General features: G+C 38.7%; 2 protein-coding genes across 3 annotated transcripts; one reads left to right on the forward strand and one right to left on the reverse strand.

Annotated features, from left to right (window-relative positions):
• Positions 1-1,402: 1,402 nt before the first annotated feature.
• rlbp1b (retinaldehyde binding protein 1b) lies at positions 1,403-4,162 on the forward strand. Its single transcript, XM_058397839.1, has 7 exons — positions 1,403-1,494; positions 1,910-2,038; positions 2,200-2,404; positions 2,555-2,733; positions 2,867-3,025; positions 3,688-3,798; positions 3,888-4,162. Exons 1-7 carry the CDS (start codon positions 1,483-1,485, stop codon positions 4,014-4,016), a joined length of 924 nt encoding a protein of 307 aa, XP_058253822.1. The 5' UTR covers positions 1,403-1,482; the 3' UTR covers positions 4,017-4,162.
• Positions 4,163-4,294: 132 nt separating this feature from the next.
• On the reverse strand, positions 4,295-12,850 carry abhd2b (abhydrolase domain containing 2, acylglycerol lipase b). Of its 2 annotated transcripts, none has more exons than XM_058397836.1 (11): positions 12,441-12,850; positions 11,589-11,649; positions 11,264-11,491; positions 10,839-11,014; positions 8,975-9,142; positions 8,465-8,648; positions 8,262-8,354; positions 7,429-7,530; positions 7,109-7,178; positions 6,925-7,009; positions 4,295-5,549 (listed from the first exon to the last, which is right to left on the reverse strand). In XM_058397836.1, exons 3-11 carry the CDS (start codon positions 11,473-11,475, stop codon positions 5,347-5,349), a joined length of 1,293 nt encoding a protein of 430 aa, XP_058253819.1. In that variant the 5' UTR covers positions 11,476-11,491; positions 11,589-11,649; positions 12,441-12,850; the 3' UTR covers positions 4,295-5,346. The 2 variants fall into 2 exon arrangements, with proteins under 2 accessions (XP_058253819.1, XP_058253820.1); XM_058397837.1 differs by having other exon boundaries at positions 11,589-11,660.
• Between the last annotated feature and the right edge of the window lie 663 nt (positions 12,851-13,513).

Here is a 13,513-nt window from a genome sequence, read left to right on the forward strand (position 1 = left end):
CTTTGTGTTGCCTCACTTTTACAGCTAATGTACATGCAGTCCTGCAACCCTGGTGCCGAAGTGTCCTGCACATGTCCTCCAGAGTTGTGGGCAGCACAGAGACCAGCATTGTCCTGCCAATACCATGGCCTTAGGTAAACAGACCCCCTCTTTGATAGGCTAAATCCTGATTTACAGGATTACAGCTCCATTCCCTCTTGCATCAGGGGGACACATGCAGTGACATAACATGAGAAAGAATGGAATTTTTGAGTTTTGACTATAGTAAACCCAATGTGATTCATTTATACTAGAATTGACCATTGATGTTAGCTATTCTATGATCTGCTTTCTATATACAGCATAGTCAATGGGTAGTATATAGCCACTTATAATGCACATTGATTAGGAATGATAATTATCTTTCATGAAATATGATTTAAGAAAATTCATTTGGGGGAGTTTAATAGACGGAGTTGAGCCTCAGTGGTACCTCACAGCTCATAGCTTTAAGTTTCACATTGATTTGGTGATTCTGTCTGATTTGCTACCCCAAAACCATACTAATAGATAGACTGGCTCCTGTAGTTTGCTCTTAGATATGAATGTGCATTCGTATTGCCTTGCTATAGACAGACATCCCACTAAGCATGTGATCCATTGTGACCATGACCAGCACAGAATATTTTCTGAAGATGAATGATTAGCAGAAAAGTGCAAAATCATCTACAACCTCGAGGATTCAGGTTTTAGTAGTTCACATTAGGACTTGGGTACATGAAACCAACCTGGGATCAATAAAATTGTGCAAGTTATTTTTAAAATGTATTACTATTGGTCACTCATTCCTCTTTCCTCCAATTATTTTTGTTCTGATTAACATAAAGTCTGCTCCATGTAATCTTGTGTGACGCCGTTAATCCAGAGGGAGGGGGTAACACTACAAATGGCCGAAGACGGCAAAATCTTCCCTCACTACAGTGTTGGTGACGTGTGAGGTAAGTCATGAGAAGGCTTTGGCCTGGAATAAGCTCTGTGCTTCGATTATAAAGTTTTGCAGTTTTGTGTGCTAGACTTTTCTGCTACATGGCACTGGGATTTCTTCGAATGCCTTATGACTAATGAGTTATTTGTGAGAATTACAGGAGTGAAGAATAGTCCAACAGGTTGAGAACGTAAGATCCGTTTGGTTGTAAGATTTAATTATTGTAAATATTCTCAAGATATTGAGAATTACATTGAAAAGAAGTTTATATTGAAGACGCATCAAGGTGGATATGTACTAAAGATTTGTACTGAGCGAGAAAAGTTAATCAGTGTGCATTTATGCACAGGAATACAAAGGGACCTCTATATAGGTTAGATTTTTATCTGATAATAACCTGATTTGTTTTAAATCTATACTGAAAAATATTTTGTTATTAGGTGCAATAGGAACGCTCTGAAGGTACTATCCTGGTACTACTTCCAGTTTTCTCAAGACTGTTCTATACTTGTAGATCAATGGCTATTGTTGTAAGTACATATGAACTTTTTATCAAGTTTGTCATATCATGTTTATCGTATCATGATGTATACAGCATTATTGATCTAAAAAGGCTAAATATGAGCTTGGCGAAAATAGAAACTGCTTTGTAATCTAATCCTACCTGAAATAAACCATTGGAATTCCATTTGTGTAATCAATTGTGTTTATTTTATTTGTATTGTATTGTATTGTGATGCAAGATTCCCAGCTCTGAATAGAAGGTGGAGACTGCTAGCTCCGATCTCCGAGACTAGTTCTAATTTTTTTTTTACCCAGGCTTTACTGAATTCATGTGAGCCAGCTTAGTGTTTCCTCATAGTTGCGCTCATTATTTGGGCCTGCTCCTCAGGAGAACAAGAGCTTTGGATTAGAGTGCTTTTCCCAGAAGGTGTCTTTGTGCAGGGTGGAACGTTCCGCATGGTATCAGAGGAAGAGCAGACGCTTAGGGCCAAATTGGAGCGTCTCACAGTCAAAGACCATGGGCCGGTGTTCGGACCTTGTGCCAAGCTCCCAGACCACTCTGTGCAGAAGGTGTGTTTACATACACACAACAGTGATTAAACCACAGCTCTCAGTGCTAGTTATCTACATGAGAGATATAATCTCCATCATCTATTTTATTAATTCCATCAATCAATAACCATTGCAGCCATTGTTTTAAACACATCTGTGATATTTTCTGGTCATTGTAGGCTAAAGATGAGCTGAATGAGACAGAGGAGAAAAAAGTGTCAGCGGTAAAGGAACTGAAGGACATCATTAAAGAGAAGGCGGACAGCGGAGATGATCTGGCCAAAGCAGTGCAGGATATGTTTATTGAGAAACCTGATGTCATGTATATCAGGTTCATTCGGGCCAGGAAGTACGATGTGAACAGGGCTTTTGAGCTCATGAAGGGTGAGTAAAGGCCATATACCATTCACGGTGCTCTGCAGTTAGCAATGTACAGTGTCTAAACTTGTGTATCTAATCAGGAATTGTGGAGTAAAGGCATAGTGTTCTACTTCAATGCACTTCCTGATCAACAGAACTGCTGCTTTGCTTTAGGTTATGTGCGTTTCAGACGAGATTACCCTGAGCTCTTTGAGAACTTAAGCCCGGAGGCTGTACGCAGTACCATTGAAGCTGGTTACCCAGGGATCCTCTCTAGTAGAGACAAATATGGCCGTGTGGTGTTGCTCTTCAACATTGAAAACTGGGATTATGAAGAGATCACCTTCGATGAGGTGAGAATTAGCTTGTAAATTCCTCACTTTTAGCAAATGGGGTGAGTATTAAATGTTGTATATTTACTGTCTTCCTGTTTATTATTGTTATAAAAGTGGCATTCAAGACAAAAACTGTAGCTCTTTGCTGTAGATCATCAGGGCTTACTGTGTGATCCTGGAGAAGCTGTTGGAGAATGAGGAGACTCAGATCAATGGCTTCTGCATCATTGAGAACTTTAAAGGCTTTACCATGCAACAGGCATCTGGTATCAAGCCCACAGAACTGAAGAAAATGGTAGACATGCTGCAGGTAATTTCCAGAACATGCCACATATTGTATTTACACAACTTCAGGTTTACATTTTTTTTTAAGTATCTCATTTATTGGCTTGTTGGTCACTTAGGTTAATAGTTTTCTACATTATCCACAATGATGTGCAAATACCTGCTTTTCCACTGTTTAGCTCTCACTTCATTTCCACATAAAGAGAGTGTTTGCATTGGCATTTTGGTCTTTCTAACTATAGTTCTGATCACCTCTCTCACCATGTCATCAGTAAAATTAGGTCTCTGCTGTCATACAGCTGAATTGCAGTCTGGAACTTTGAGTCCTATGTTTTCTGTCTACACTATTTAGTTCTATATGGGATTTCCCATTAATATAAAGTTTGATTATCAATAGAAAATAGCGAGTGGAAAAGACGGTCTTTTTCTTTTGATTTTAGGAGCAAAGTGCAAAACCTGGTTAGAAATATCCTCCTGGGATGCCAGCATGACAGATAATTCATGGGAATAAATAGGATTGAGTACTAACCAACAAATTAGCACCTTGAACACTAATCCTATCGAAAATAGAAAAGGTGTTTCAGGGTGCAGTTTTGAATGAAATCAAGACTGATGTTTGGATTAGAAGGATTATCACCAAAATTTCAGAACTCTAATCTTAATATATCTCTCTCTTCCTTTGACCAGGACTCTTTTCCTGCTCGCTTTAAAGCAGTGCACTTCATCCACCAGCCCTGGTATTTTACTACCACCTACAATGTGGTCAAGCCATTGTTGAAGAGCAAACTCCTGGAGAGGGTGAGCACCTGAGGATCTCTTAGTCTAATAACACTGTTGCATTGAAAAGGAGTCTGACTGAGCATTTTGTCTGTTTTATGTGTCTGAAGGTGTTTGTCCATGGAGAAGAACTGGAGCGCTATTACAAGGAGTTTGATGCTGAAATCCTGCCTGCAGAGTTTGAAGGGAAGGGTCCCAAGTACGACGGCAAGGCAATAGCAGCAAAACTATTTGACTGAAAAATACAAGTGTGAAATATGAAATCCTTCTGTAGTCACTGTGTATGATTTAGTGATATACCATACAGAATTAGGGTGTGGAAATATGTGTGTTTGTTAGTGATATCCAATGTGGACTAGGCAGTGTGAAATGAGATGTTGTTGTGGCAAAGAAATAATCAGATTACATAAAATGTCCTAGGTTCTTGACTGTTGAAATCATTGGCCGGAGGGAATGAGGTAGTTATGTAATATCTCTTCTGAGGAATTACATCATTTAAAAGTAAGGACAAAAAGAGTCATTTTAAAAATAGTTTACTCTGCATGAATATTTTAACAATATATTTGTGTGCCTGGTGTACACTCTGTTATTAAGCTTGTTTCATAGCACAATAAGATATAAACAGTGCAAACCGCAAGAAGATGTAGCCATATTTACATAAAGATCTATGTGTAAGTGTAAAGGATCTGGGATGGTCAAAGATGCTTGATGCATTTAACTATCCACTTAGTTTGATATATCGCTGAATGATGTAGATTGTAATCATATACAAGAAAGAAAAAAAACTCTACTGTGATATGATGAAACTTTTTGAACTGTCTTTTCTGGAGTAAGTAAGAAAACATACATCAGCACAAACTATTGAACCGATCCTATTATCCACATAAGATTCCGAGTCAAAAATGAATCCACATTTATATCTGGTTCTGTGTAAAGAATAAAACATGACAAGGCATGAGGTTATGAGAAAATAATCAACAATGGGCTGGTGTAATGGAACAGAGTTACGATAATCAAGCTAATTGTTTTCTTTTTTTTATCCATTTATAGTTATATTTGTGTGGCATTTTAAAGTAAAATCCTATACATTCACCCACAGCCACCAGAGGGTGACACCGTCCCACAGAGGAACTCACTAGATCCATCTTATCAGAATCAGTTTCTCATTACCAGCCTGCGAATAGTAGCAGCAGCAATCTCATTACAAATCCTCTTACCACAGAGAGTGTGCATTTTTAGACACAGAGTCACTGTATGAATGTTTCCATCTTATTACAAAAAGAAGGTTGCAGTTATGTTTTGAATGCACTTCCATTTCTGATCTGATCACTTCAGAGCCAAAAGCAAGCTCATATACAGTCAGTACTCCCTTAATAATCATATTATATAGTTGCAGTGAGGGAACAAGTATTGTAATGAAATTCTGTTGCTTACAGAGATATGCGTCGGTCCATGGGACATTTTCCTTGCTTTGTCTTCAGTATACACTCAGGAAAGTGAGTCAGCCATTGAATGCATTTTAGTTACACTTACGAGTGAAAAGAGGAGCATGCTCGATGTGGACTTTTGCTAAGCTTTGCCTTTGAGTTCCGTACAGTCCATGGCTTGGTGGTACTGCGGGTTTTCCTTCTTCCGCTGGCAGATGGCATTAGCATAGCTGATGATGACTTTGTCCATCCAGGTAAGAGGCTGAGGGAAGATCATAGTGCCCTCGAAAAATCCCATGTGCCCTCCGTGCTGCGTCAGCACAAAGATTACGTTCTCCTTTTGTTCTGTGGGGGTGTAGTAAATTTGGTATTAGTTTGGCCAAATAGTACATAAAATGCTGTAATACTGAAGGTTTTTCTTTGATTAAAGAGTATATACAGTATTCACAGGCCCTGGCTTTACAGTTTAGGTCCCAAAGTGCTCCTGTCTTTCAGTTTGCTGATAGAAAGCCATCAACACTCAATTCAAGTCACAGTTATCTCTTTCTAGCCGAATCAAGGGTTGCCTCGTGTGTCACAGCTATCCTCTGTGCAGGATGGAAGTAGATGGACATGTGATTACAGAGCCATATGGAGCCCCTGACAAAAGGCATGCTGAATGAGAAATGAGAGCTGCAACATGACAGTTGGCCCAGGGGTGAAAAACACACACTCTGAAGCTTCCTGTCATCTCACTGCACTCAGTCTGCACCATGGAGAGCATTAGATCTGAAAAGCTGCACTCTGGAGAAAAGGTACTCAGGTGAATACTTCAAGGGAATCAGCACTAACACCTGCTGCTCAATAATTAGGTTGTCTTCTCTGTTAAAGGATTATTCCAGCATTTCTAAACCCAACATCTATCTATACATCTGTAGAACTTTAATGTCACAACAATTCCAGTACTGACAGAAAAACGATAAAACTCTAAAGACAGGCGGTGGGTTGATAATAAATGTTAATGTGATACGTCATTTTCATGAATTCTTGAGTCAATGTTATTTGTAAATTAAACTCTACATCCGTAATCAGCACCTTTGCCGATCACAAAGTATTTAGACCTGCTCCGTTTAAATATATGACATGGGGAACTGTATTCTACATATAAAGAGGTCTGTCGGCAAAAAATTTGCACGTTCTCAGGAAATAGCAATGTACTTTATATCCATTGAAATGCTAATTGTTCCACCCACCATAAAATGGCTTTGGTGTCTGTAAATACTTTAGGTCACAGTGCATATTCCTGTGGGACACGCAGACAGGACATAATCTGATCTCAGTGCTCTCTGTATCTGCACTGACGGATAAGATCTGTCTGGGGAAGGGAAGCACAAACCGTGCGTAACATCTAATAAATAATCACACAGGGCCAAATGGATCACATGGCCCTGAAAAATTCAGCACAAGCATCTGAGCACAGAGCTTACACAACACACACAGTTTACAGTCTGAGCCTGAAGATTCTCTAATGGCGTGTAGGGGCAAAAAGGCTGCTGTACACTTTGCATTTTTACTACAGGTACAATGAATGCTGACTGAAATAAATATTCTTTAATATGCCTTTCATTGATTTAGTCACTGGAATACATATAATGTTTTTTTTAAAAGTGTGTTATTTGTAAATATGAATGTTATATGAGACAAATCTTCTTATTAATTATTACATTAGTGGAAGTATTACCTGCTAGGGTGTGAGGTATAGTCAGAAGAGACTCATGGACAAGTGGGTCATCTGATGAATTAATCATGAGAAGAGGGACGTTAACCTGACAAGTAGAAGATAAATGACATAGCCATTATTGTCGTGCCATTTAAATTAGTTGCAATAACATCAGGATCTCTTTTTAATAATACATTTTGCTTACATTGTGAATGTAATGGACACAGCTTTCCTTCTCATAGAATTCTTTTAAAGAATTATGACCGTGGAACTTTCTGAGGAAAAATAAGTGGTAGACAGACACATCCTGAAGAGGATACACTATGACTTGATCAAAGTTATTAAAGCCTTTAGCAGATTTTTTGACATGATATGAGCGTAAATGGATCATGAATACACTGATGTAAGCAAAGGGGTTTTCCCTGTTCCAAATGCTTTAGTAAATCGTCCCCTTGCACCAATGCATTCAAAGCATTTGCTGAATAAAAAAGATCTTAAACTGGCGTGGCTTTAATCAGACTCTACCTCATAATGCAGTCATCAATCTGTGCAAGAGATGTGGCCATGTAGAGACATCTTAAATCTCCAACGTCCAGTTTGCAGGACTGTGGTCCAAACAAGCTTTTTCTTCAAGTGAACACACTAGGGTTACTTCAATGCATGCTTATAATCACATTCAGTGTCTCAAGCATTTACATTTTGTAGTTATTGCACTTCATTATACTATATATAATGTATGTATATATATATATATATATATATATATATATATATATATATATATATATATATATATATATATTATAGAATTCTCAAATTTGCTGAATATTTTTTTCTGTAACAATATACCTGAAAATAGTAGTGCCAGCAGAAGAAATATATTAGGGTATAAATTGATATGCTTAATAATTAATATTAATAATGAATATTTAATAGGGACTTGGTAGCAGATGTTAAACAAAATAATGAACACATTTTAAAAATCTGCTGTTATTTAACAAACGAAAATGTACAATTGTGGATATGGCAAATCTGTCATTCACAGAGAGAGAGAAAAAAATAGGGTCATGACTGTTTATAGCTGTTACTGACTAAGTGATTCCAGGAACAAGCTTGTAAGAACATTAAATGTAACTGTAAACTAATAAAAATTGTAAAATAACAGTCTTTATTAAATAGAACTAGTAAATTGTATCAAGTTGCTGTGGGTTTGGAGGAATAAAACACATTAGAAAAGGGTGTCATAGCAAAATAATCAACTTTAGTGTGATGACAATAACTGATACTATTCCCCTGTTGATTATTTGTCTATAAAAGCATTCTTTCTTGTGTTTTATTCCCTATTTATTAATGCTTACTTGTGGGACAAGATGATCTTTTTCATGTTGTCAGCCATGAAGAAGTTATAAATCCTCCTGCATTGGTCCCACTGTAGAAATGTTTCATGGGCCCTGAAAAAAAAAAGAAACTCTGACGAAAAAGAAACTCTGACGAAAACAATAGTCATATTCATTCCTTAAATAGAAAATAATGTGGAATGCACTAAGAATCAAAAACTGACCTCTGAGCACAATATCCTTGACAGATACTGACACAGCACAGCACCTTGTCCTGATTGGCTTGGTTCTCTCCCAGAAACTTACACACGAGGTTCCCACCTAGACTGAAGCCCACCACGATGAGCCAAGTCTGGGGGAATGTACGTTTAATGTAACTCACCATGGCTGAAAACTCCCAGGTACAGCCTGTAGCACAGAAATAGACAGATGTATCCAAAAATGGGAATGACTTAGCTGTGTACAAAAAAAGGAATGTTCATAAAAGCTAGAATTTTCTTCTCTGTGCGAAAGCTATATATGGTAAAATAAATAAAGGCTGCTAGACTTTACTAGAGTGTTACATCATTACTTCCCCAAATATTTCGGACAGTGGAATTGCATTCATCAAATAGCCAGGCATCCAGACATAATAAAATGCCAGTCCACCAACGTAATGATGAAATAGGTGTAAAAGCTTGCCAAAGAGTTGTTTCCCATGAGAAGGCATTTTATTACACCAACACTGCTCTTACCGTAGGTGAACATCCGTGGGGAGGTGAGTTCAATGTTTGGCAAGGCTCCCAGGTGGTTAAGCACAGCACATCTGTAGCCCTGCTTCTGGGAGTAATCCACAAAGGTACGGATATAATGCTTCTCACTGTGGTTACCGATCCCTGGGCAGATCACCATGGTTATGTCATCTGTGAGTATACACCACACAAGAAGTTAGCCATGTGCTGCACAGGTACCCATTATGTTCATTACAGTTTGTCGTAATGTAGCTCAAGTGTTTAAGGCTTTGGGTTGTTGATTGGAAGATCAAGGTTCAAGCCCCAACACCGCCTCTGTTGGGCTCTTAAGCAAGGCCCTTAACCCCCCTTGCTCCAGAGGCACTGCATTATGCCTGATCCTCTGCTCTGACCTCCACCCTCCAAGGATAGGATATGCAAATAAAGAATTTCACTGTGTAGTAATGTATATGTGACGAATACTTAATTACAAAACTTAACTTCAGAATTAGCAGTTTATAGACCTTAAAATTATGGACCAGTTTATATTTACGTTTAATACACCAATCTGAAAGTTTTTAGGTTTAGAATTATATAAACTGTACAAACATATCATCCATCGTGTGTCTGTGTTGTGTGGTATACACCAGGCATACATTGTTTTATTGTTTTTAATGTGTTACATTTTTAACTGAGCCTTTAAGCACTGCAATCACAGATGCTTAGAATGCCAGTTCTAGCAGTTCCTCAATGTTTGTGGACCTTTCACACTTTCAAATTTGGTGTAAAATGGGTAGAACTGTATAACATCAGGGTGCAATGTCATCTCAGAATGCACCACTTATCTAACTTTGACTCAAATGGGTAACAACAGAGGCAAAAACCATTTTGACTTAGCAGTAAAGAAGAAAGCATGTCTACAGAGGGTCCAGGAGGAATTGGACCATTGAGGAGTGCCTGCTCAGGTGAATGCAGGTTCCTTTTGCATCATGTTTATGGAAGGATCAGAATTCATGGAGTTGCTCTGTTTGGGGTGGAGTCCACTGGTGGTGGTGTGATGGTGTGGAGACTGTTTTCCTGGTATATATTAGCACCCCTGTTACCTCTGAAAAACTAGATTGCCACAAAATATCTGAAAAGTATTGCAAAATTCAACCCTTGTCTTGCAAGCCAGACCTCTAGGGTTTTTCTACAGACACACAGCCAAGAACTGTCAGCTTTAACAGAAGGAGGAAATTTGACTGACATGGCAATGGACCACCACAGACCTTTTAATGTAGCCCCTCAACAATCACACATCTCATTTAAATGTAAATCTTGTTTTCTCACTACCTGCTTTATATAAAACTATTCAGTCAGAAAAGTGTACAAAAGATATTAAACACTATGTGAATTAATCACTACAGTTTGTTTGAACTAATATGGACACTCCAACATTGAATTACAGCCATGTCACAAGGGATAAATTGTTATCATTTTTTTCCAGGAATATGACAGTGAGTTTCCATCCACAGTCCCTGGATCTCTAGCCTATTATGCTTCTTTGGAATGAGATAGAAAGGTCTATTCACAGCTAGAATTGCAAATCTCTCCCTGCTGATTCACGCTATTCTGCAGCACAAAGGAGGTTTGACGTTCTACTCACTTGCCATACCTACTAAACTATGTTAGTATATTAGCAATGTGTGCATAGGCTCTTACTGTCTGCAATAAGAGGACAATGAGAGCTATGTGTACTGGTGTGATAAATTCACAGCATTGTGCTCAGACTTTCACATACTGTTAGGATTTTTGAGAATCTCTAAGCCTCCACCCAAGGTCTAGTAGGTAATCTTCTAGAATATTTGTACGGTATAACGTTTGATACGGTTTAAATGAATAAACTTACCACCTGTTACATGATCACCAAGGGGCTCAAAAAGGTCAAACGTAGCTGTAGCTCCATCATGCATCGGAAGAAACAAGCGCATGCCACAGGGCTGAGGAGAGGACACTCGACCCATCTTTCCATAGAGCACAGTTTGAACATGTCCACTCTTACCCCACATTAATGGTGGAACATACCTGCAAACACATACATATATTACTGTAGACATATTAGATTCTACGGCAATTGACAAATGTTGGGCTAAAGGTCATGGGTTTGATTTCATCTGATACCCTTATCTTGATCCAACTTAACTAAGATGCTCAAGTTTCTAACATTAAGGAAACTGCAGTAACGTAGTGGTTAAGCTGCTTCAAAGTACCAAATAAACATCAAACTATCAACTACATATTGGATAAATATATGCAATATATGTGAAGACTCACTCTTTGGTTAGGATAGAGCAGGACTTGAGCAGGTACTGATTGAGAGGTGTATTCCGACAAGTGATTTTAGGGGCTGCTGAAAGGCTTGTTAGGTTGAGACAGCGCACTATGATGTACAGCACAGTGGCTACTGCAGCCAGCTTCATGCCATCAAAGACAGCTGGCATCTCTGGTCTGATGGTTTGGGAATTTCGTTCCACATGGACATTCATGATGAAACCACTTACCCTGTCAATCATAGTATTTTTTTCTCTTTGTTAGAGCTGCCATTTGCTACTAAAGAATTCACATTTTGACAACTTTTTGAAAACGTTTCGAAATGTACCTGATGTTGCAAATATGCTGCAGATCCTCAGCAGTAATTCTGAAGAAGGTGATGTTCAGTTCTGAAAAAAGACTATATTGATGGTGAGGCATATCTTGTAACATTTGCAAAGTAATATCAGTTGCCTGTTGTGTTAATTCTACATCTTAAGCCTTCACTGCAACCCTGCAATGAGGCAACAGGTGAAAATTAAGGCTGATTTGTTTTTGTTTTTTTGTTATTTTCATTTCATTTCATTCTCTGTACCACTTATCCGATCTATTCTCGGGTCACGGGGACCCTGTGCCTATCTCAGGCATCATCGGGCATCAAGGCAGGATACACCCTGGACGGTGTGCCAACCCATCGCAGGGCACACACATACAGGCATTCACTCACGCAATCACACACTATGGGCAATTTAGAGACTCCAAAGGCTGATTTGTCTCCAGCTAAATTTATTATACCCATCCAATCTGTCAAAGTGTCCTTACAGGCACCTAAAGTGAAACTGTCAGCTCTCTCAGTCATTACAATATTTTGCAACTCTTCTTAATTGATACAATTTAGATATCATCTCATTAATTCTATCTGTTAAGCCCTTACTCACACTGCAACATAGCTATAAGTGAAAAGGATGGAAGGAGCTATTGTATTCAGCCATTTTTATTGAATCAAGAACCCTGGGTCACCAGGCGTTGGTGGTTAAGCTAGAGATATACAGAATATATGATGAATAAAAGATGAATGTCTAGTAGACTAGCAGTTACACATGTCACAGTGTCCCAAGTCTAGATCATTTGAGTACTAGACTAATCTAAACCTTCAAAGACAACATGGATCAAGTCCAAGTAAAATGAAGTCAGTACGCACCTTTTGGAGATCTCGGAGACTCGTGTTAAGCCACCAAACTTTTCATTTTTAAAGACAGGACTCTGCTTCCTCTTCAGTAACGCAAGACGCAAACTTAACACTAACACACTGCCTGACTGCAGATAGGCATCGGTTCGGTTGTCTAGCAACTGCCTGGCATCTCTGATTGGATCGGAGCATCTACTACGTCTTTAACAGTGAGTGGCTGAAGGCACAGTGGCGCCCTAATTCCCAGGTAAAGTATTACAGGTTACAGGTGGTAAGTGGTGACTTCCAGACAGGTCACTATACACACACCGGGCAGTTTGTAAGTTAAAAATAAACTACCCATAAAGTTAAAGTCCATCATATAGTTGCACTTGGTGGCTTTTGTTGCTATGCCCAGTATTTCCTACCGCTATCAACGAATAGGAGCAACTATGACATGCATTAAAGGATAGTGATCACAAGGTGGAGACAAAGAGCTGAAATTGCTCCACAGCTAATTTGAACCGTCTACAAACGTTCTGTATCACCACTTCTTGATATACGTTAGATGAGCATTAATTGATGAGCATTAATTGATGAGCATTAACTGAGCTATTCTGAAGTGTGAAATCAACCCAACTTCATATGCATCATCATAATTTCCTAGGTTCCCTTGCCAGGAAAATCTTGTCAGCCCAATCCTAGATGGTTGACGACACAAGATCCAGCACCAGGATTTTCGCCTAGCCAGTATCCATTATATGATTAGAGGACAATCAGACTCACTTTATATTCAACCAAATCGAGTGAGATAGGCTAAATGGAATGAGAACGTGCATTTAAAAGACTCTCAGCCAGAGAGCTTGGAGTGACACTAATGACCTAAGGACCAAATTTCATTATGCACTAAACTGAGGTGCAGACGTGCATACACACAATGTCTCTCCCTGTCTTGGAATAGAATCTGATTCTATTTCTTTACCATGATGTAACTTATTGCAGCAAACCAAGGATGCTGACACACAAATATTAAAGAAGATATTAGCTTACAAAAATAACATCACACTTATACAGGATTTTGAACTAGTTAGTTTAATAGTTTAGTT

This window comes from Hemibagrus wyckioides, linkage group LG08, assembly GCF_019097595.1.
Source record: "Hemibagrus wyckioides isolate EC202008001 linkage group LG08, SWU_Hwy_1.0, whole genome shotgun sequence".
In the NCBI taxonomy this organism is placed as follows: Eukaryota; Metazoa; Chordata; class Actinopteri; order Siluriformes; family Bagridae; genus Hemibagrus; species Hemibagrus wyckioides.

What these genes read in the sequence shown, in the direction of transcription:
- rlbp1b (XM_058397839.1), top strand. An exon ending in GGCTTTTGAGCTCATGAAGG is followed by an intron (nt 2,405 to 2,554) that starts GTGAGTAAAGGC and finishes GCTTTGCTTTAG; the next exon opens with GTTATGTGCGTTTCAGACGA. An exon ending in AAGAGATCACCTTCGATGAG is followed by an intron (nt 2,734 to 2,866) that starts GTGAGAATTAGC and finishes TCTTTGCTGTAG; the next exon opens with ATCATCAGGGCTTACTGTGT.
- abhd2b (XM_058397836.1), bottom strand. Translation starts at nt 11,475, where the DNA reads ATGAATGTCCATGTGGAACGAAATTCCCAAACCATCAGACCAGAGATG. An exon ending in CAAGGATATTGTGCTCAGAG is followed by an intron (nt 8,355 to 8,464) that starts GTCAGTTTTTGA and finishes TTTTTTTTTCAG; the next exon opens with GGCCCATGAAACATTTCTAC. An exon ending in AAGATCATCTTGTCCCACAA is followed by an intron (nt 7,531 to 8,261) that starts GTAAGCATTAAT and finishes GTTCACTTGAAG; the next exon opens with AAAAAGCTTGTTTGGACCAC.